Source organism: Pleuronectes platessa, chromosome 2 (genome assembly GCF_947347685.1).
Source record: "Pleuronectes platessa chromosome 2, fPlePla1.1, whole genome shotgun sequence".
Lineage (NCBI taxonomy): Eukaryota > Metazoa > Chordata > Actinopteri > Pleuronectiformes > Pleuronectidae > Pleuronectes > Pleuronectes platessa.
The window spans coordinates 8150230-8172476 of NC_070627.1; the positions used below are offsets into that span (position 1 = coordinate 8150230).

A 22247-nucleotide genomic window follows, 5' to 3' on the forward strand; every position below is an offset into this window, starting at 1 on the left:
GAATATAAATTGTGCTCTGGTTATCAAAACAACAAATAGACAATTATGTGAGTGAACAATAGTCACTTAGGAAGTGTACAGCGCATCATCCTCTCTCAGCTCAGTGTTTTTCTGCTGGAGAGGATCCTATTCTTTGCATCTAGTTGTTCATTTTACAAATATACGCTTGTGCAGTAATCAAAACCATCATGAAAGATTATCATCTAAAGTTCTTCTCGGTAAATAGTTGCTGAACGGCTTTGAAGGTGATGGGGGAAAAGGACAATCCTCCCCTTTAGACCATCTAAAGGTTCTGTGGTCAGACGAGCAGATAGGATCTATTCTCTATATTTGACCGGTTACCATCAGGCAGACGTAACAGGGCCTATGAGTGTAAGACTAACTGGCCCAAGCGCTCATTCATCCCGACGTCTGGCACACTACTCAATGAGGAAACATGTTGGTTGGTTTTTAGGTTTTAATGCCAGTTTGTTTTGTTTTTTCCTCTTTTATGTGTTATATTCTTTTAATGTTTTTTCTTTATTAAGTGTTTTTAGGGCAGGTGAAAACGTCCCCTCACTTTTATTGTGCATTATTATTCTGTGTCTCACACATATCTCCTTGTGCAGTGTTTTTTGCTGTTTGTTGCACAATGTACTGTTCTGCAGCTGCTGTAGCACTTTGGCCCGAGCACTTTGGGGAGATTACCCCATCTGAGCAATAAAGCATATGTGATTTGATCTTTCGAACAAATATTTTTTTGAAATGTTTTGATGTATTTTTAAATGGTCAATGATCAACCTTCCATCAGAGCTGCTGGCTGAACAGAAACTATAATAGTCTTGTTTGGAGCGATGCCTCCGCTCTGTGGCCAAAGATAGAAAATACGCCTGAATTGGGGTTTGAGTATTTACAGCATTCAGCCGCTAGATGGCGAAATCAGCTCGGGTTGCACATCTCGCGAGATTTGCAGCTCAATTCACTCGGAGTTTGTTTACAACCCGGTGACTGCCTGTCTGTGTGTAGTTGTGACGCACATCGAGCTAACCCGGTGTTTAGACGTCTCAGGTCGGCTTTTCAAGATGGGATGTGACGGTGGTACCATTCCCAAACGACACGAGTTGGTGAAAGGCCCGAAAAAAGTCGAGAAGGTTTGTGTTTTCTCCTTGCGGCGATGTGGAGGTCTGTCCTTAGAATGCTAACCGTTAGCCAGCTAGCATGCTAACGGCATTATTTTCTGCCTTCGATCTTGTAAACCATTAAACTGTATATTGAATACATTAAACATCACATAATGACGTGTTTAATGTCTTGTCGAACTCGTTATGTACACGAAGTTAAGCTAACAAGCTAGCTAACTGTCCTTTAAAATGTATTAGCTAACGATTCTCGTACACTCGTCATCGAGGGCAAAGCTAAAAGACTAATACTGTGAAGCTTTTACGTAATTCATCTGTTAAGTGGGACACGTCGTCCTGAGAAATTTGGTGAATAAAAGACGCAGCAACCACAGTGTATAGTAGATAGTGATTGAAAGCTTTACTAAGTCATGTACAGTATTTGCATGTGTAGCATGTCGAACATTCACACAGATCATGGACTCATGAGCTGGACTGTCTCCGTGGAACAGGATTTGATTGTCGTGCTTTGATTGTGCCTGTAGGTCGATAAAAATGCAGAGTTGGCCGCCAAATGGAAATACTGTGCCTTGAGCCAGGAGAGACTCAGACGTCCCATCGTTTCCTGTGACCTGGGAAGGTGAGGGTTGACTTCATGTCCATCGTCACTCAGGCTTAATCATCGGCCTTGTTGCAACTGTAAAGTCGAACTGGCTCCACGATGAAACTCACAATGCACTAAACGTTTGTTTCAGGCTCTTTAACAAAGATGCCATCATTGAATATCTTCTGGATAAAACTGCAGAGAGACCCAACACTGAGACTGTTACACACATCCGTGGGATAAAGGTACTGCACAACGATGTCTCCGAAATCTTCTGCAAAGTTTCTGATGTGGATTGGGGTTTATGCCCATTTCTCCTAGATTTCCTGCGTGGTTTCGTGCTTTATTACATGTTCATTCTTCCTCTCCATTTCCAGGACATAAAAGAGCTGAGCTTGACCGATAACCCTGAGTGGGAGGGAGAAAGACGAAATGCTAAAGGAGACCGTTATGAGGACATCAACTGTGGCTTGTTTATTTGCCCTGTTGTTGGGTTGGAGATGAATGGCAAGCACAGGTAAACAACATCAAGTAGAGGAACCCAAGAATACTCATACATCACAAACGAGAAATAATTTAAAGGAAGGCTTTCCATTCAATTGTATGCAGCTGTAGACCCATTTGCTTCCTGGCTCAGGGACATTTGATAACAATATTCCATTAGTTTCAGGACATCTCTATTTGTATGTTTTCTACAGGCCCCTCTGTGTCTTACATGAGCTGTGTTATGATTTATTTGCTTGTAGGACATTCAGTATTAAGTTAAAATAAGCCCTATATTGTTATGTCACCAGTATCTACTCTAAAACACAGAAGAGCTCAGTTATAATTTGTGTTCACTTTGTAGAGGTCATAGCCAAAGAGAGAGAGACTGGGAAAGTTCAAGAAAGAAGCATTTCTTTTTTAATATTATTTTATTCATTATAATAATCAGTATATATTTTCTTTTGCAGGTTTTGTTACCTGCAAACATGTGGCTGTGTCTTCTCAGAGCGGGCCCTGAAGGAGGTCAAGACAGAAATCTGCCATAAGGTGAGCATTATTTCATCCTGTCTTTCCCTGTGGCTCCTGTTTAACCATTCCCAGAATATGGCTACATATGGTTGCTTCCTGTACAATGGACAATACTTGAGAGAGAGATATATACAGTTGCAATCAGAAATATTCAACCCCCTCACCTCAATAGACATTATAGTGATGTGGATGACAGATAATGAAAGTAAATGACAAAAAAAACTCATCAAACAACAAAAGATAATTATTGATGCGTAGTTTAGTTATTTTGACAACAGAAGTTGACTTTGAAGTTCAAATGAAAAATGTAACCCTTTCAACACATGTGCATGTGCAGTATTATTCAACCCCCCAGCTTCAATACTTTGTGGCGCATCCTTTAGCTTTTATAACTTCTAAAAAACGTTTTCGGTAAGTGCGGACAAGCTTCTTACACCTCTCGATTGGAATCGTTGCCCATTTTTCAAGTACAAAAGCCTCTAGATCAGTGATGTTTGATGGCTTCCGTGGTGCAACTGCCTTCTTTAAATCCCACCAAAAATTGCAATCAAATTTGAATCTGGTGACTGTGAATGCCACTCCAGGACGTTCCAGGATCTTTTTCTCAACCAAGCTTTGGTGGACTTGGAGGTTTTGCTTTGGATCATTGTCTTGCTGGAAAGTCCAATGATCACCAAGGTTTAATTTGTCAACTGAAGGCATCACATTCCTCTTTCCAATGGCCTGGTATTTCTGTGAATCCATGATGCCATGTACACAATAAAGATTGCTAGTTCCTGCCGCAGAAAACCCGCCCAACATCATCTTTGACCAACCTCCATGCTGGACTGTGGGGATGGTACTCTTCTGGTCCTAAGCCTGGCCTTTCACATGCCAGACATGCCGCTGGTCCATATGTCCAAACAGTTCCAGTTTGGTTTCATCAGTCCATAGAACTGTCACCCAAAACTCAGTAGTCTTACCCAAATTCCTTCTGGCATATTCTAGTCGACTTTTGATGTTCCTTGTGGTCAAGAGATGAGTGTGTCTTGAAGCCGGCCATGAAGTCCTTTTTAATTCAGTGCACGTCTTATAGTTGCCACTGAAGCACTTGTACCAGCCTTCATCAGGTCATCCTGTAGGTGTCTTGCAGTCACACAGGGGTTTATCTGAGTTGTTCTGACTAAGTTGCTGAGGGTCCTTGATGAAATGTTGGGCTTTCTTCCACGGCCAGGCAGGTTTGAAGCTGCTCCATCAGTTCTAAACTTCCTTATAATGTTCTCAATTGTGTCTCTTGGAATATATATTTTTGGGGAAATTTTCTTCTACCCAAGGCCTTTCAGGTGTGATGAAATAATCTCCTCTGTCAGCTTTTGTGGAAGCTCCTTTGTCTTTCCCGTGATTGCAACTCACCTTGAATACCTTCATGGTTGGGGTTTATATATGCATCACAGCTGAAGCAAATGAAGGATCAGTATAGAGTTCCCAAAGGCTTAATAATGTTTCAACTCAACTTTAGGACAAAAAAACTGTCAGACAGCTTTAAAAACAACAATATTATATAGGGGTTGAATAATTGTGACATGGCTATCTTAACAAATATACTGCTACACACAAATACTACATCATGCATTTTCCGTGTTGATTTTCTGTATCACTCAACTCATAAAGAAGTCATCCGAAGCAGAATCTTGCTCAAAGAGCAAGATTCTGTCAACTTTAATTGATAAATCCTTAAAATCTTTGGGGGGTTGAATATTTCTGATTGCAACTGTATATATATATATACATTTAAATAAAATCGTACACTGCTGACAAAGCGTACTTTTACCGAGCACCGAACAGAGTGCGACAGGGTGAGGCCCTATTGAAATTGTAAGGATTATTATTATTTAGGGCCCGAGCACTGAACACTAGGAGGCCCTATTGAAATTGTAAGGATTTTCTTATTCTTATTCTTATTCTTATTATTATTTGCCGCTTTGGACTTTTTTAGGGCCTATATATGCTCAAATTCCGACCAAAGTTTGCAGGAAGTACGAAGCCTAAAAAAGTCATTGTATTCTGGAGTAATTTGAAATGGGCGTGGCAAAATGGCTCTTCAGCGTCACCTAGGGAAAGCCCCCTCAGTTGGCTTTCACCGATTCTAACGAAAATGAAGAAAGTGGTGTATCATGACCAGATGCACAAAAATGTCTCTCAGTGCATTATGAAAAACACCACAGGAAGCCCATTGCAATTTGCATCCTATCACCACCAAACTTCTGTCTCATGATCATAGTCCAAGCCGGAACAGCTGTGTCAATATTTCCTCAGGGTCATAGCACCACCTGCTGATCAGTGTGAAAATGAAGTTGTTGTCCTAGAAATTGTAGTTTTTAGTTTTAACATGTATTTACAACAATATTTAATTATATTTATTTTTTCTTTGACATCTGTAAAGCAGGTCGTATTTTTCAATCACTATATTGTTTGTTGAAAGCTTCCTGATACATTAGAGTTTGCTTTGGACGGTCTTCACCTTAATGTCTAATTCAAACTTCAACCTGCAACATGCACGTACCTCTTATATTGATGTCTTCCATAAAAACACTGGTTTCACACTTGTAATGAGGGTTGCTGTGTGTGAGCTGCACACCCCTTTCTTGTGTTGAGGAGCTACATCTTCACATGCAGCTTCCCAGCTGTTGGGATGACATTGCCTTTTCTGTCGTGTCACTTGTGTGAAACATTTCTGTCACCTCAGCCGCAGCCTTTGAGGTGATTGGCTTGTTCTGTTCAAAATTCAACACCCACAAAAGTGAACACTGGGCCTCATTCACCAATATCTTCCTTAAAATTTCTGTTAAATTCTTTTTGAGGAAGATTTAGGTCTCAGCACAGATATAAACTTGATTTTCAGAATTAACAGGTGTAATGGAAACTGTCACTGATCAGTGTCTAACTACTGTGATGCAAAACTCCTCGTGTGGACCCTGACATCTGGAATCGTTTCCTCTATTCGTAGAAGTAGATGTTTATCTGTTTCTAAGATAAAATTTATCACAAACAACGTTTTTTGACTTTGGGGAGTTCCGCTTTGAGCAACCTCGCTGAATGTGTAACCCTCTGCAGAGCTTAGTATTAACAACTCAAAGACAACTCCATTCTTAGAAACTCTTTATTTCACATCTCGAGATAAATTCTGACCACACAGGTTACACTTGTAAGGAACATTATTACTAAAAGCTGCCACAGTCAAACTATGTCTATAGTCAACCACTATGTGACAGTGAGACAATTTTGAATAATGGCAGTGTAAAGGATGTAGAGTCGCCCTAGTTCAATCTGTTGAAGTGAAGTATATCAGCAAGGAACAGATTCTGAAACCTCAGTGCTCCTGGTCGGAAACTGTCTGAAAATTTAAGAAATACAACTGACCTTAATTTTTAGGAAAACTATTTAAATTACCTTATGAATTGAGTTTCTTTGTATAGTATTTTGGAACGAAACAACTCAGGAATATAACCTCTACAATCACTCTGACTTAAGTTGCACACATTAAAGTGAACATTAGTATGAAGCAAAGAGAGGAAAAGAGTACAGAGCTTATTCCTGGATTCGTCTTTATTTCTTTACACCAACTCCTTAATTCATTAAATAAGGATTTGACAGACATACGTTTTTCAAACTGGACAACATACTGACAAATATTGAATTGAACAGCATTGCATATTTGATGAAATTAAACAATATTAAGTCCATATACAGTGGTTTATTCAATACTTTGTGCCTTCTAGTTGTCCCAAATGGTAATAGTTTTTGACTTGAATGTTTCTTATAAGGAGTCATACACTTGCTCTGAATGCATTACGGTACAGCAAAGAGATTTTAATTCTCCAATATATATAAATTATCCCCTCGTTACAAAAATAATATATAGGCAAATATATCAGTGAACCGTAGTCATGCTACAGACGTAGGACATGTACAGTGCATCATCCCTTGCTTCTCAGCGCAGTGTTTTCCTGCTCACACCTTTTGGAATTGCAAATCATCTGGACTGTCTTTTGCTGCGGATGTCATCAGCGATGTCATGCTCGAGCACTGCTGTTAAAGTAGCTGCTGCTGCTTGAGTTGCTTCGTGTGGCCAGCAGCCATGATGGCTCTATGGGAACAGTTGACTGGCTGAGCACCTTGTTTCTGTGCCACTGCTCCAGACAGTCCAGCACCTCAGGAAAGGTGTCTCTCTCAAATTTATTGGCAAACATGCTGTTCCTTTCAATGATCCAAGGCAGGTCCTCTATTCCATAGATACAGATGTCTCGTACATAGTGCCCTGGAAAATAACGTCAATATTCTATTAGTGGTTACAGTCTTTTGGACCCCGTTGTGTGTAGTTCATTGTTACATATAAATAATATCTTCTACCATGAGAAGGTCATATAAAGCACAGACTAAACCTATTTGAGGGGACTGCATATCAAATTAATCCTCCTATCAGCTATTCTGTTTAGTAAATATTGGGTTGCCTTAGCCAGTAAATGGTCCTATAATCCTGTTTGCAGACAAAAGGCCATATATAGGACCAAAAATGTCTTGGCAGTAAATGGTTGTTTGCAAATTAAGTAAGATAATTTAATATTATTTTCATAGCACCAGGAATGAAGCAAGGCAATAGCTAAGCCTTGCTGTACAGTTATTAATCATGAATAAGTACCTCTATAAATAGACATGCCCTGCAGTACTGTACCTTTGCAGCCATTATGTGTACTCCCTTCTTGATCCTTCCACTTGATTGCCCGGATGTCTCCTTCCCATTCTCCATTTATGTGGCTGCCTGGAGCTTCTTTAAACACATAATCAGATCATACAAACCATTGTTATACAAGATAATTGAATTCTTGGGGTTTACGTAGCCCTCTTTGTGAGTGGTACATAGACAGCGTGGGAGAATGAACAGGATGCTTCACATAGAAAAGGGAACTTGCTGGAGAGTTTCCCTCAAGAGATTTTGCATAGATAAAATATTAGATAAAATTCTTTTTTAGTTTTACAGTATATAAGCCTTGTTACCATCCCCCCCCCCCCTAAACTGCATGAGTCACTTGTTTGACAAAGCAATATCAGTATTGATAGTTTCAACTCTGAGGTGACATTTCAACTCAAGAATACATTTTAGGCCGGTTCCCTAATCAAGGCCAATTGTAGTATTAGTATATGTTTGTCCATTGGTGTAGGAGGACATTTTATTTCACTAAAAATGTGATCTCTTGGGACTCAAGCATTACACAAGTGTGAGAAATGACAGCAACCTACAGTTTGCAACAATTACAATTGTGGAAATTTAACTGAATGTCCTTGAAATCTGTAAAAGAAAATGGTAATGACTGCTCACTGGAATCCAGAACTCTTATGGGAATATTAACAGTTGGCTGCATTGAGATAGTCAGCCGGTGGTGCTAATTCTCCAGTCGGGTGCCATTAAATCATCGCTGAAGGGCACAACAAGTCAAGCCTCAAATCAATAAAAAGTGTTGTTTCCTTCATGTATTACAAACAGAGAACAGAGAGTTCAAGTGAATGTCCTAGTAGAGCTAGATCTAGCACACTCTCATCCTTCACTGGGCCCCTCAGGGCTGCATCCTTTCCCCACTTTTATTCTTCTTGAACACTAATGACTAATGACAGACCAATTATCGGCTTAATGGCATAAGACTGGTCTGTTCTTACGTTCGATTCTGTAATAGTCAGCTTATTACACAGTGAAGAGCAGAGTCATGGTTCAGTGGTAGATGAATTTGTCTGTTTAATGAACAGTCTTTCCTACCACTGATTTTGTCTGAAGACCAAAGAGAAGTTCTGGACTGTCATAAGAGAGTTTCTTCTTTTGCTCTGACCATTATTAAAGGGAACCGGGGACAGAGGCCCAGTCGTACAAATACAAGTCTGCTTCCGACCTTGGATTGTAGGAACATTATCAAATGGTAGTGAAACAACCTTTTACCAATCAGAGCAACGAAATGTGTGACATACATCAGAGAAGAATAAGAGAAAAGTATATAGAGAAACAATATCTTGCGGTATGTGTAATACTGCTTCGATAGCTGATAGAATCTTTCAGATAAATGGCTGTGATTGGCCCATCCAGCTTCAGGACATATGGAATTCGGTCTAAATGAGGAGGGAGTAGACCTTTCTGTGAGAAGGAATAAATGTGAGCTTGCTGACTGACCACTTGTATCCAGAGGACATCTTATCGGCCTCTCAGCAGTGTTTTGGTATAGGGTTGCAAAGGATACATGAGGTAAATTATTGCATCAGCTTTTAGCTTTTAACAAATATGTTTTGGCCTTTGATTAGCTGAGGATGTGATTCCGTGCCTCCACTCCTTTACTTTTCCTTATTGAAATTCTCTTGTTATACAAATCTGAGTGAAAATTTGACAACCATGATTTGGGCCTTAACCTGTATTACTAATGCTTCTTTGTGTAGGTATGTAAATACGTACTCTGGGACAATGAAGTCTTACTTTACTCTACTATACCAACAGTCAAATGTGCAGTTTGACCTTTGATTGTATTGTGTTTCAGCTCCAGAGTGTTTACCGATTATAATCAGACAAGTTAATAATTAATAGCTTTATACTGGTATTTTTTGGGCAAAAAAGTAATGTTAGCAGCAGTGGGAGCGTGTTTGTGTAACAATTCAAAACAAAGTCTACCTGTGATGTGGTTGAGTGTCACCCAGTAGTGCTCATCTGGGCTGAACGTGTCATTGGACCACTCCAAGAGATCCTGTGCTATTGGGCTTGTTAGAACAAAATCGACAAAGGGCCTTGTGAGAGCATAGTATGCAGTTCCAAAGTAAACTTGCAGATTGTGTGGAGGAGGACTTTTCTTCAGTCCCATCCTTTTCGGAACAACATGTAAGCCTGTGATCTCAATGTGTTCGACCTCTGTCCTGTGCCTCATATGCACCGGCTGCTTCACCCCAGGCGTCATGTTTCTGTCCCTCCACTCTTTGCTCTGCATGTACTGCACAAGTTCCAGGTTGCTTTTGCCAGGGAAATCCTGTCCACACAGATTCACCACCTTCTTCCAGCCTATCTTGGACTGGGCAAGATCCCTCATGCAGTTCACATCTGCTTGAAGACGGGAAAACCCAGCGTAGGTCACCGTCTCGCTGCGGCTGGAGAGGAAAGTGTTTTGAAAGCAGCTGACTAGCTTCCGTATAGCCTCCTGGTACTCCCATGGAGCCTTAGCATCCACGTGAATACAGTAGACATTCTGTGGCATGTAAATGGCCCGCAGCAGGCGCACAAAAAGCTCCAGTTCTTTGTGAACTGTCAAAATAAATGCTAAAGGGTAGTCTTCCTCCTCACGGCTCAGAGGTCTTGTGATGAAGTGCAGCTCTCTGGCCAAATTGGAACACTGCAGGTGACTATTCAGGATATAGCTTTCCACCTGCAGACAAGAATAATACAATACATCTTTATTAAAACTTAATTTGAATCATATAACTTTTAAAGGGTCTCTACTGGTATTTGTCAGTATGCTTCTTTTTCTTTCCTGAGTTTGCTTCCCTGCCCCTTAATGTCTATTTCAGAAAAGATAGACAACTTGAAAATCCTCCTGCCGAGAAATTAGAGAGAGAGAGAACTCACTGACTGACTCACTGACTGACTGACTGGTTTAAAAGAGAGCAAGACAGACTTGAGTTAGGCAGCACTATCACTGCATACACACTCATAGATCTCTTCAAGTTAGGGGTCTGATGAAGTCTATGAAATTTGAGACCGATTGATCGCTTCATCTTCACACTGACCAGTAGATGGCGCTATCACTAGCACTGCATACACACTCGGATCTCTTCAAGTTAGGGGTCTGATGAAGTCTATGAAATTTTAGACCGATTGATCGCTACATCTTCACACTGACCAGTAGATGGCGCTATCACTATCACTGCATACACACTCAGATCTCTTCAAGTTAGGGCTCTGCAGTCCATGAAATTTGGGACCGATTGATCACTTCATCTTCAGCCTGACCAGTAGATGGCGCTATCACTATCAATACATACACACTAATAGATGTGTTCAGGATTGGGCTCTGATGTAGTCTATGAAATGTGGGACCAATTGCTCACTTCATCTTCACACTGACCAGTAGGAGCAAATCACATTATCGTTCAAAATCATAGAAGGTTGTATATTTATAGAGTTCAAAAGCCCCCCCCCCTCCTCCTGAAAGACAAAGAAAATCTATGTTAAAGCTCTGCCAACACCTGGACTTGACCTCACCACCTCTGAGTTACTGTCCAACTGATTCACCCAGTGCACTAACTACAGAGTTGATCAATACCCTCGAGGAAGTTAATATAAAGATCCCTTTGTCTCCCTTTGGCCCCTCCCTCTGCGTGTGTATCTTCACTAACGACCGCACCGGTGTCAGAGAATGTCGCGTACAAAATGCTCTAATTCAAAATCCATAACTCCTCTCTGTGAAATGAAAACACCGTGAGAATCACAAGACGTTGGCCGGACAAGCAGTTATCGACATTTTTGGTTAGAGTCACAAAGTAGAATAAACGTACTTCTCATTCCAAAAATTAACATTGGACCCAATGGGGCAGATATATTTCTACACTTTAGCGCTCTCCTCAAACAAATGCTTGTTACTCAATAACGATAGGTCTTATCTGTAAAATTAATCCCAAGACTTTAAAGAACATCCAGATATATTTTGTATTGTTGAGAGTTAAGAGATGGGGCAATGGGAGTGAGTTAGGATTTATTTTTCCGTTTTATTCTTTCCAGAGATTTCTGTCAAAATTAACATTAGAGACAATGGGAGTCTGTGCCGGAAATAATTCCTTGATTTTTCGTGTCAGACGAAAATATAGCTCCGTGAGATTTGAGAGTGACAGGTCTGCGAAGTATACTACTTCTACTTCGTTTTGATCCCAAAATAATTTATATTTATTATAGTGGTACCCATGATAAAATAAAACTTACCTGGCAGTCACGGCGGAGCCATTCGTCTCCTATCTCGGTGCCGGACAGGAGAGCTTCACATTCAGTGCAAAAGGGCCTGCAACTTGAAGGCTCTGAAGGCTTGGGTGCTGTCGGTATACTGACCCTCAAGTAAATGACGGAACAAATGATAATACTCATTCCCAAGCATAATAGGAAGCTGCATTTTGCCCCTTCAAGCTGCCACATAATAGCCCCACTTCACTTTAGCCAGAAAGCACCACCAGAGATACGACTCCTGCAAAAAAGACATTAGGATTGGTTATTTTCATTCGGGTCCTCAACCCCAAGGGATGTTGAATAAGGTTAATTATGTAGGTTAGCACTAATAGATGAAGAGAGTTTTTAGGTGGAAAAATAAATATAGTTGAGTGCACCAAATTTAGTCTTTTCATAATTATTTTCAGAGACAATGGGCCTCATTCACTAATATGTGAGAAGAAATGTTCTTAATCTCCGCAGAATATAGTTTTGTGTATATATTAGAGATGAGCCGGATACTCGGCTGAAACGAGTATCCGGTACGGATAAAGCACTTTTGCCGAGCACGAGTATTATACGAGTAATACGAGTCAATATCTGTGCTCGGACTGAATGAAAATCCTCACACAGCGTCACAGCGCTCCTCCCCTTCACACACCGCTCTGCTCACTCACTCACAGAACAGCTCTCTGTCTCTCAGTCACTCAGGTTCGCGGGTCTTTTCCGTTAACGTTTAGGGTTTCTTCAGCTTGAAGTTTGTTTTTATTTCAGTTTGTACTTACTTATTAACCAGTAGAGTTCTGTTAAACGTGGGTTCGTTCAGACGTGGTGCTGGTAGAAAGCGACTCGCGTTGCGTCTCTGCCTGTCGGAGATTTTTTTTTTTTTTTTTACTTCACGCATTGAGTGTCGGACTACTCTCTAGCGTCAGGCTACTCTCTCTCCCTCTCTCTGCCGGTCGTTGGAGTTTTTTTTTTTTTTTTTTAAACCGTCAGTTGGCTCTAACCAGTTTTATTTTACTTCACGCACTGAGTGTCTGACACTTTCTAGGTAGTAGTGGTATAAAAAATATTACAAATTAAGCTACACACACACACACACACACACACACACACCTCGTGTGGAAATAAATGTAAATAAAATTAAAATAAAAAAATCATAAAAAAATTTCAAAGTTAAAAAATAAAGTTATGTTGAGTATGAAAACCCTTGTTATTACATTTCACTTCATAATTGCAACAGCATGTGTTGTATTCATTGTTGCAAAACTTGTTCTGTAAATAGTTCGTTTGCTATTGTGATCAAAATCATTGATCTGAAGCTCAATGCTGATACTGTCCTGTAATAGTTTTCTAATCAGCAATAAATATAACAATTTCTGATCAACCCATATCAATTGCATGCTTAAAATAACATACTGGTTAAAGCCCCGCCCGTATCAAGACAACCCGGCCTACTTCCGGGTTAAATCCAGCCCACGTCCGGGTTAAATCACACCCACTTCCGGGTTAGGCCCCGCCCACTCCGAGTACGGATACGGATACAGATAATTCATATGGTTAACAGATACAGATACAGATAATGCTGTACTCGCTCATCCCTAGTATATATATATATATCCCTTTTCGTACGATATTCTTAATCATTCTGAAATAATTCTCACCTGTAAAGAGATGTTTTGACTCCATTACTCCAACAGATACCCAAGATAAAACAGATTCCAAGCAAAAAACTAAATATTTTAAGTCTGGTTCATTGAAAATACTGGTTGGTTTTCTTTGGATACGGAACCATCAATTTTTTTACATTTAACAAATAACTGATGTTCATTAATTGCTCGAAATAATGAAAGTGACGTTGACTCGATGAATAAAAAAATTATTAAAAAACTCAGGACCTCCATATGCAATGCACAACAGATAGCATAAGTAAACATACAACATTTGTGTGAGATATAAAGATAGCCAAATGGTTTAAAACTGACATCAGAATCATTTACACGTCTGCTTTCTACAGTGCATGTTGTTAAACTATGTAGTATTCTTTTGTTTTTTGTTTTTACTAGCCTAGGAGGGATATTATACTTTGCCATTTATACTCCTTAATAAGTTTTTATGTGACATGTAATAAGGTTAGCATTTGTATGCCTAATTCTAATTTTACTGTAAGTGACATTCAGTGACATTTATTAACAAACCAGCTGTTACCCTACACGTAGTAAGGAAGAATTTGATTGTGATATATTTTATTACTTTATCACTAAACAGTGTGTCAATAAAAAAATCGAAAGGTTAGGCAGTTACCTCAGAGGCAGTTCAGTCTGTAGCCCGTATGATGAAGAAGCAAACCGACATCAGACGCCTGTTCCAAGCATTGTGTCACCAAAACAGATATTCAACATGTCTTGTTACCATCCATCCAGAGTACAACAAGGAACACAAGTCATTCCCATGATGAGCAGTAACAGCAGCGGTATCAGCAGGAGCAGATTCTGTCGTACGTCTGAGCCAAACTGGTTCGTTAGTGTGATCTCTGCGTGATATTTCTCTCCAGTTGTATTGAGTCACTTTCCCCCACATCCCCCTGAGATTGAGTCCGTCCCTGCCTGGTTACCAGCAATAAGGCGCACACCTGACACACAGGCATAGTCGTACACCCGCCCCCTCTCTCTCTCTCTCTCTCTCTCTCTCTCTCTCTCTCTCTCTCTCTCTCTCTCTCTCTCTCTCTCTCTCGCTCTCTCTCTCTCCCCCTCTCTCGCTCGCTCTCTCTCTCTCTCTCTCTCTCTCTCTCTCTCTCTCTCTCTCTCTCTCTAAGGTTTTAACCACTCTCCTCCCTCTGGGTTGGTTACTTCACATTTTTTCTCAGTTTCCCTTTTTTCTCTCAGACGTGTTAAATTCCAGTCCATCTCCCCAGTTGGAGGTGCACCTATCAAACTCTCCTCCGTGTCCCACCACCAGTTAATGGGTGTTGTTCACCTTCTCGTTGTCCTGTCGGGAAAAGAAACGTTCTGGTCGACTTGTGCACTGACTCGATGATAAGGTGCTCAGCTCACCAGTGGCCTGTGTCATTGTGGGCAGTAGCAACAGCAGAGTGACTGACTTCAGAGCAGCGCCCACTGAATTTATTTGCTGCTTGGTCAGCTCCTGAGATTATCCCTGTTGTGTTGAACAGAGCACATGGCTGGAGTTCACACCCACTGAGGCCGCATTACGACCCAACACAATAGATCCCCTGCTGGTAACTCAGGGTTTGATATTTGTGCTTGTATATGGGTGTGTTTTCCCGTTTACTTAGAGATTAAAGATTTACCACTCTTGACAAATTAATTCATGTGTCATCCAAGTCGTCAATAATATATGTCTATAAACGTGTACATGGCTTAATCCACCTCATGAATCAGTTGCACTTGCGTAGGTAAATCCCAGACAACTAAAACCCCCAAAACAGAAAGATTTCTAGATATTTTATATAACTCGATTACAAAAACAGAGTGAGCTCATACTGTTTGTTTTTTGCTGATATTGTAAATTGCAGTGTGACTGTCAGTTGCTTTGCCATCTTTGGTCAATGAAGTCTCCTGGGTGTCATCATTTCTGACTGACGAACTGAATTTGCATGTTTACTTTGCATCAGTTGAATGTTATTGTGGGTCTCTTGAACTCCAAATATATCTTCCATCAGGAAATACAAACAAACGAATGCTTTGCAAGTGAAAGTAGGAGTAAGAGTACATGTTCCCACCTGTTGTGCACAGAGTTGTTCCACTAAAATGTTGTGGTCTATGGAGAGACGATCTTTCCACAGAATACAACTGAATCAGATATGGTTCCACGATGGCGCAATATGTGATTCAGTAGTACATTTAGAAAAATCAACAGCTTGAGACCTGATGTTTCCTGAGTTCAACTTCTGATTTAAGATATCACAACATTTATATTCTATCTATATATTTCCATGCGGTTAACCAAAGTGTCATGTTTGTGCTACAGTGTGGGGATCCGTTCAAACAAGAGGATATCGTATTTCTCAATGGGTCCAAGGAGGAGGGGGAGAAGCTGAGGGAGAAGATGGAAGCAAAGCGAGCCAGCGCCAAAACAAAGGTGAGTTAACATAAGTATTTGAATAACAGATAATCTAAGATGATGAAATAATAATCTGTGGCTGGGTGAGTGGTTGCAGTTGAATAAACTTGACCATTGTATTGGTGTCTTGAGAATGATGTGCATGTACCTTTTCTAATCAGTACATCTCCTGTCCTGTTTTAGAAATCAAAGAAGAGCAAAGAAGCTGAAACTGTGTCTACACCAGCAGGTTTGTGTAAAGCCTGTGGGAGGCATCATTTCTTTGGTTAAATCACATCAGCATTTACATAAACAAAATCCAGCTGCTAAACTAACACCGGAGCCTTTCCTCCTTGTTTATTTGAATACCTGTTTTGAATGTGCTGTAGTGGAGTTTGGTGGATATTCCAAACATTTATCTCACATGAAATACAGATACTCAGTAAATACTAAGAACAGTGTGATGTGATATAACTTGGTAAGTAACCTGGATCCTAACACATCTCATCTGATTTGTAATTTTGTGATTTGTATTGTGTTAGGTGATGGTCTAAATGATGGTTGAATTTATTTCCTCATGTCTATTTTATTAAACACATCTTTAACTTAGTGATAGATATTTAGGGAACCTGATCTCATAATACGTTTATTTTGGGGAAGTTAGATCCGAGACCTCCTCTATTGTTTGTCCTCATAAAGCATTGCCAGGCTTCCTTGTCAGTTTGAGGAAAATCAAAGGATGTCTCCTTGCAAGTGAACAGGACATTGGCTGAAAGGCACTCTGCTTTGTTTTACTTGAGTCAAAACTTAGAAATCTTTGGACAAATTGTGTTTCCTACGAGAACATTGAATTATCCTCTGTCTTAATAAAATTGTCCTATTCTGGTTCCCTCCCTCTCACGAGCTGTAGTCGAGGTAACCGGTCATGTAGCTTATACTTTGCTTTAATTAATACGGACAAACAAAACAATAACATTAACTTTCATTTCCCAGAACCTTTCAGTCTAGAAATATTTTGTAAAACTTATCAAAATTCAAGTGAAAAAACGAACTTGAATGGTTTAAAATCATAGAAATCATGAATGCATCAGTGTGCACAATCTTTAAGTAATAATTGATGAAGCATGTTTTTTGGATTGGAATATATCAGCTCGGCACATCTTAACTGAGCAGTATTTTTTTCCATCCTCCCTGACAATGATGTTTCAGACCAATGAAATTGCAGTCGTCCACAGCCCTCGACTGGTCACCTTAGGTTTTCAGTTTGAATACAGTTTTCCTGTTGCCATTTTTTATTTATTTTTCTCCCTGTGAGAAAAAGCTTCCATCTTGTGATCCTATCCCATGGACTAGCCACACTAAGAATACTGGAGATTTTTTTGTTTTAACACGTATGGAGCAACCGGCGCTTGACAGGAATACTTGCAGCTCCTTTATTGTCGCCACAGGCCTCTTGGCAGCCTGACCAGTTTCCTCCTCGTCTGTTAATCTGTTTTGGAGGAACATCCTGATCTTGGTGGCATATTTTTCCCCTCGTTGATCATTGTCTTCACTGTATTACCTGGTGTATCTGATGCCTTTTGAAAGTCTTTTTTTCCACTGTGGAATATGGCTTTTGTAGTAGGATGCCATTAACCCTAGAACACTAACATACAATTAGTTACACCATCACTAGCGTCGGGTACATTTTACCCAATATAATATACCTGATAAAAAATACTTCTAATCAAAATATATTAATGTACAACCATACATGGCAATTTGAAGTACTATTCCTTTATTTTTTCCCGATACAACATCTCATAAAACCAAAAAAGGGTCTCATGGATGGATTTCTTTAAAAAGGCTCTAAATTTTGGGATAATTTAGGGAGTCGTAAAAGAAAAATTCCTAAAAAAAATTATAATAGAGATGGGAAGTTGTTCTTTGGTCCAGCTGTTTAAATGTCGGGAGAAGGCAAAGTCTCCCTGCATCATTTACAACTTATATCATATTCAACAAATAGTTTACCCTCTATCACTAACGTCGGGGTAAAAATTACCCGAACACGTACCGATAGAAAAGCCAGGGATGGGAGCAGGGAAACCAGCCGACCTTCTACGACGTCACTGAGCAGACTGAAGCTACCCAAGGACCCACGCCACTCAGACAGCAGCAACACAATGAAAATCTCATGACCACACTCCATCTGGTAAAAAACACCCGACGTCAGTGTTCTAGGGTTAAGAAGATAGAAACTTGTTTTAATGTTCTGAATGATCGGTGGGAATCCTCTGTAATCAGTTGGCCTTCAAGTTAGGTATTTAGCGAGGCCCTCAAAGTCCAGAGAGCATTCAAAAATAGTTTGTCCAAATTTCGAATCAAACACAATATGGAAGAAGGATTTTTCCATTTATGCGTTGGGCTGTGCTTAGCCTTGGAGATGGGGTGAGGAGTTCCGACCTCCTGGGGGAGCTCGTAGTAGAACCGCTGCTCCTTCACAAATCAACAGGCTGAAAGGAAATTAATTAATAAAATAAGGAGAGACAAACTTAGGTAAACCTCCTAATCCCATTTTCAGACATACTCCCTTCATTTATCTGTCTTTGCCCTGATCTTCCTTATTCTGTTTTTTTTCTTTTGCCAGTTCTCCAGCCAGACGAGGCTGGACCCTCCACAACCTCCAGCTCCGCTGAAGACACACAGTCCTCAACAGCGTCCGGCAGCAAGAGGTCCATCCAGAAAATGGAGGAGAGGTCTGAAGTCTTCAAGTCCCTGTTCACGACCCACAGCTCCGCCAAGCGCACTAAAGCTCAGACATCGAACTGGGTTACCCACACCCCGTATCACTTCTAGTAACTCTCACCCAGTAAAGCAGAGACCACCATTTTTAGATTGTTCCAGAAATGGTGACCCATTTACGATAGATTACTGATGAATCTGGTTCAGCAAACCAAGCTCACACACACACACACACACACACTCTCACCCTCACCCTCAATCAAACTGTCCTTACAATGAGAGTTTGGAACCAATTTGGCGCTCAAAAAAAATCCAAAGAGGAGTATATGCAAACATGTACACAGACACAAACATACAGTCACACCCACATTACTCTCATGACCTTTTAATAATGCCATCAATGTGTGGACCTATTCCCTTCTTGTCTCTCCGATCCCCAGCAGCTCAGTGTTTACATGTTGTGAACATTTTGTTAATGGCTCCCCAAGCTGTCCAGACTCTTTGTTTTGTCTCCTAATGCCTCCCCCACGTATTCCCCTCCATCATTGTGTCCTAAGGCACCGGTGCTTTGAGAATTGATGCCAGGGTGACTCCTTCATCACTGTCACTCTGCCGTCTCCTAGTGGACAGGCTATATATAGGCTTGATGTCACACATCTCTATAGCAGCTCGTAATGGGTGTTCTTATTGTTTTTATTAATTTCTTCAGACAATTGGACTTTTTAATGGAGATTAAAAAATGTTCTGTTCTTCTTGTTTCAGTTGGACAGTCAGACCTTTTTTCTTTTCTTATTTTGGATCTTCTGAGCGAATGTCAAAATAAATTTTCTATTCAAGTGCATTGTTTGTCACAATGATTTCCACAGCCTGTATATACGTGTTGTGCCGTGTACATTAGAAATACAAGGCGGTTCTAATTGCCGTTATTTGGTGTGGCCTCTGTAACATGATGCCTGGTTACACAGCTAGCAATGAAGAGCAATTATTTCCTGTGATGACGCCAGCAGCTACAAATCCCTGTTGTGCATTTCACAGGGAGATCCACACTAAAAACAAACAGTAAGATGCTCTAACCACATGCAGCAGATTCCATGTGTTCATGTGTCAGAGGTGTGGTGTTGTGAGGGTTAGTTTTCAGTGTGACGATGAGGAGAAGCAACTGACGGCATTAGAGTCAGTTAAAACGACTAAAAACGACATTGTCTTCTTGCCGTCAAACATGGTGTCCCTTGAGTGTCCTTCAGTGTTTTCTAAAGATACAAGCAGATCAAAAACAGCCGACTCAATAGTCAGGGTCACTGGTGGAGGAACCAGATATTTTAAGTCAAAGTGATCTATCTACTCACCTCTATGCCGATGGAGGAGTGGGTGAAGTGTTTGTGTCCACAAAACACTTTTGGAGTTTCAGGGATAAATGGAGTTGCAGCTGAATCCAACTCTATTGAAGTTGATGGTTAACGATTCTTCAAATGTAAAAAAAAAAATACACGTGGGGAAAAGATTGTCCTACAAATTAAATTATCCTCTGTGATTCAGGGAAAGGTTTGGACATATATACTATAGTGAGCGGCTCACAAAGTGGTGGGCTTCTTCCGAGGTTCCTTTTTCCTTTCTTGTGAAGAGGAAGAGCAGTGTAAACATCGTATTTTAACCCAGGACAGGAGTGGGTTGAGCCTACAAGTTTTTTTTCCACTAGAACACTCTAAAGTGTGTTCTCATATGCGTACTCTGGAGATGGTGTGATGATTAATATTTCATCGGGCTCTTTAAAGTTAATGGAGCAGCCTTGGTTTTGGTGAATAGCAGGAAGAAAAAACTTAATAGGTGCAAATTGAAGCTTCGTGTAGAGATAGAGCTACTTTGTAAATGTACAGATTTATTCTTGTTTGGCCAGATTAGAGCAGTTAAATTTACTTCACTGAAGAATTAATATGAAAATAATAAGTAAAAATATACATTTAATGAATAATAATGAATAATAATTAAAGCCCTCAAAAAGCCAATTCATTTGCCTGAATAATAATAACCGGGATGGCTCAACCCTGGAAAGTACCAACTATAAAATACAGTCTCTAAAATGTCTAGGACTTCAAAGCAGCATTGGGCGGGCCCGAGCACATGCATTTTTAAGCTTTAAATTAGTTTTGCCTGAAAAAAAATAATAATGACAGGCCTGGACTATCATGAGACAGAAGTTTGGTGGTGATAGGACAACGCACAGTGGAGTTAGACAACATTGTCTCCTTTGGCGAAGGATGAACCTTCGCCACACCTTAATGTTTACACGGTTTGAGGAAATGTCCCAATTCTGAGAGAGAGAGAGAGAGACGTCACCTTTGCCAAACATAAAGATTCCTGTGATCTTTGACCACTGACACTTTCACTGCAGGAGGAGATGTTTGTTTACGGCTCAGCATCAAAGTCCATGTATGTCCGTTCATGTTTTAATGGCGTGTAATCGAACTTTGACGCCAGCCACTGTCACACCGTGTGACGAAAAATTGATCTTTGAATAAGTTTGTATCTCCATCTTGTTGTGATGACACTCATCTCAATTTGAAGTTGATCTGATGTAAGCTATGGTACATTTTGCGACGCCCATTGAAAATACGTCCAGAATACGTACATTTTCACCACTTTCTAACTTTCTGCAAATTTTGGTAAGAATTTGAGCATGTTAAAGCCCTCAAAAAGCCAATTCATTTGCCTGAACAATAATAATAAAGATTGATTCCTTGGCCGACGGCTGCGAAGGCCTCAAAGGAAGCCTCGGAGAGAGTCTCAACTCTCCAACACTTCTGGCCTTGTGAACGGACCAACGTTATGCAATGATACTTTAAATCGTATTCTAACCGGCCAGCAAGCCATGATCTTTCTCAAGTAACCTTTTTTAGTGTGAGTTTTGATGTTGTGTAAACCTGAACATCGAAGGGTTGTGTATAAGACATGTTTTTTCTGTGAGAGAGTCGAATTTCTTCCACGCTGCCGGTGCAAGTCTCCAAAAAACGATAGCTTGTGCCGGTGTGAAAAACAGTGCATGCAAATACACGTCATCAGTGATTCAAGAAAATGTGGTAACTTAAAATGCCTAAATGTGATGTGATGTTAGATCATGCTCAGTAGCCTCTCTGTGTGTAATATAGTTGTGTTGTAACACGCTAAAAAGAAGGGTCGCTCATGTGTAGCATATCGGTGTCACATCTTGCTGTAAGGAGTCCCACTGAACTAACATTTCCTTTAAAGGTTTTCCGTAAAAAAATATATATCACGTCGTGTATTTTATCAAGATATATTTTATGACATAGTTTATTTTTTTTACTTATAAAGAATGATCAGATTCAAAAATATATATAATGCTGGAAATAAAGTGAGTAAACTGCAAATATTTTTGATGTTGCCATTCAGTCTCACCACAGGCTTCACAAGATCACGGGCCATTTTGGATCTTTCAGTCATGATCATCCTCAGCAGATGAGGAGACAATTTGATGACTAGTTGAGTTGCTTTATAAACAAGAAGTCCTTAAAAAAAGAAAGAAATGGGAACGTCTGGAAGTCCATGACAAACTCTGAAAAAGATTGTGCACATATGATTGAAAGCTGTGTCATGTTTCACGGACCCGGAGCGCTGCTACCGGAAAATGTCGAAGCGGAAGCACAAACAAACAAGACGTGTTGGGTCACGTGCATGACGATAAGTGGACTAATTAGTAATTTACCAGGAATATAGAGTTCCTGGAAAAACTGCATTTAAAACCGACAATGTGTACGATGTCCCA

General features: G+C 40.2%; 2 protein-coding genes across 2 annotated transcripts; one reads left to right on the forward strand and one right to left on the reverse strand.

Annotated features, from left to right (window-relative positions):
• The first annotated feature begins 953 nt into the window (after window positions 1-953).
• On the forward strand, window positions 954-19305 carry rtf2 (replication termination factor 2). Its single transcript, XM_053440971.1, has 8 exons — window positions 954-1130; window positions 1643-1737; window positions 1853-1946; window positions 2079-2218; window positions 2655-2733; window positions 15677-15787; window positions 15953-15998; window positions 18375-19305. Exons 1-8 carry the CDS (start codon window positions 1062-1064, stop codon window positions 18581-18583), a joined length of 843 nt encoding a protein of 280 aa, XP_053296946.1. The 5' UTR covers window positions 954-1061; the 3' UTR covers window positions 18584-19305.
• gcnt7 (glucosaminyl (N-acetyl) transferase family member 7) lies at window positions 5841-14305 on the reverse strand. Its single transcript, XM_053440959.1, has 5 exons — window positions 13991-14305; window positions 11690-11945; window positions 9398-10139; window positions 7427-7522; window positions 5841-7012 (listed from the first exon to the last, which is right to left on the reverse strand). The coding sequence occupies exons 2-5, from the start codon at window positions 11894-11896 to the stop codon at window positions 6768-6770; spliced, it is 1290 nt and encodes a 429-aa protein (XP_053296934.1). The 5' UTR covers window positions 11897-11945; window positions 13991-14305; the 3' UTR covers window positions 5841-6767.
• Window positions 19306-22247: the final 2942 nt, after the last annotated feature.

Excerpts from the sequence above, each read along its gene's own strand:
- gcnt7 (XM_053440959.1), bottom strand. The coding sequence starts at position 11,896 with ATGTGGCAGCTTGAAGGGGCAAAATGCAGCTTCCTATTATGCTTGGGA. Across the intron at positions 10,140-11,689 it reads GGCTCCGCCGTGACTGCCAG|GTGGAAAGCTATATCCTGAA; the intron begins GTAAGTTTTATT and ends TCTTGTCTGCAG. Across the intron at positions 7,523-9,397 it reads GACACTCAACCACATCACAG|AAGCTCCAGGCAGCCACATA; the intron begins GTAGACTTTGTT and ends ATGTGTTTAAAG.
- rtf2 (XM_053440971.1), top strand. The coding sequence starts at position 1,062 with ATGGGATGTGACGGTGGTACCATTCCCAAACGACACGAGTTGGTGAAA. Across the intron at positions 1,738-1,852 it reads GTTTCCTGTGACCTGGGAAG|GCTCTTTAACAAAGATGCCA; the intron begins GTGAGGGTTGAC and ends CGTTTGTTTCAG. Across the intron at positions 2,734-15,676 it reads AGACAGAAATCTGCCATAAG|TGTGGGGATCCGTTCAAACA; the intron begins GTGAGCATTATT and ends TTTGTGCTACAG.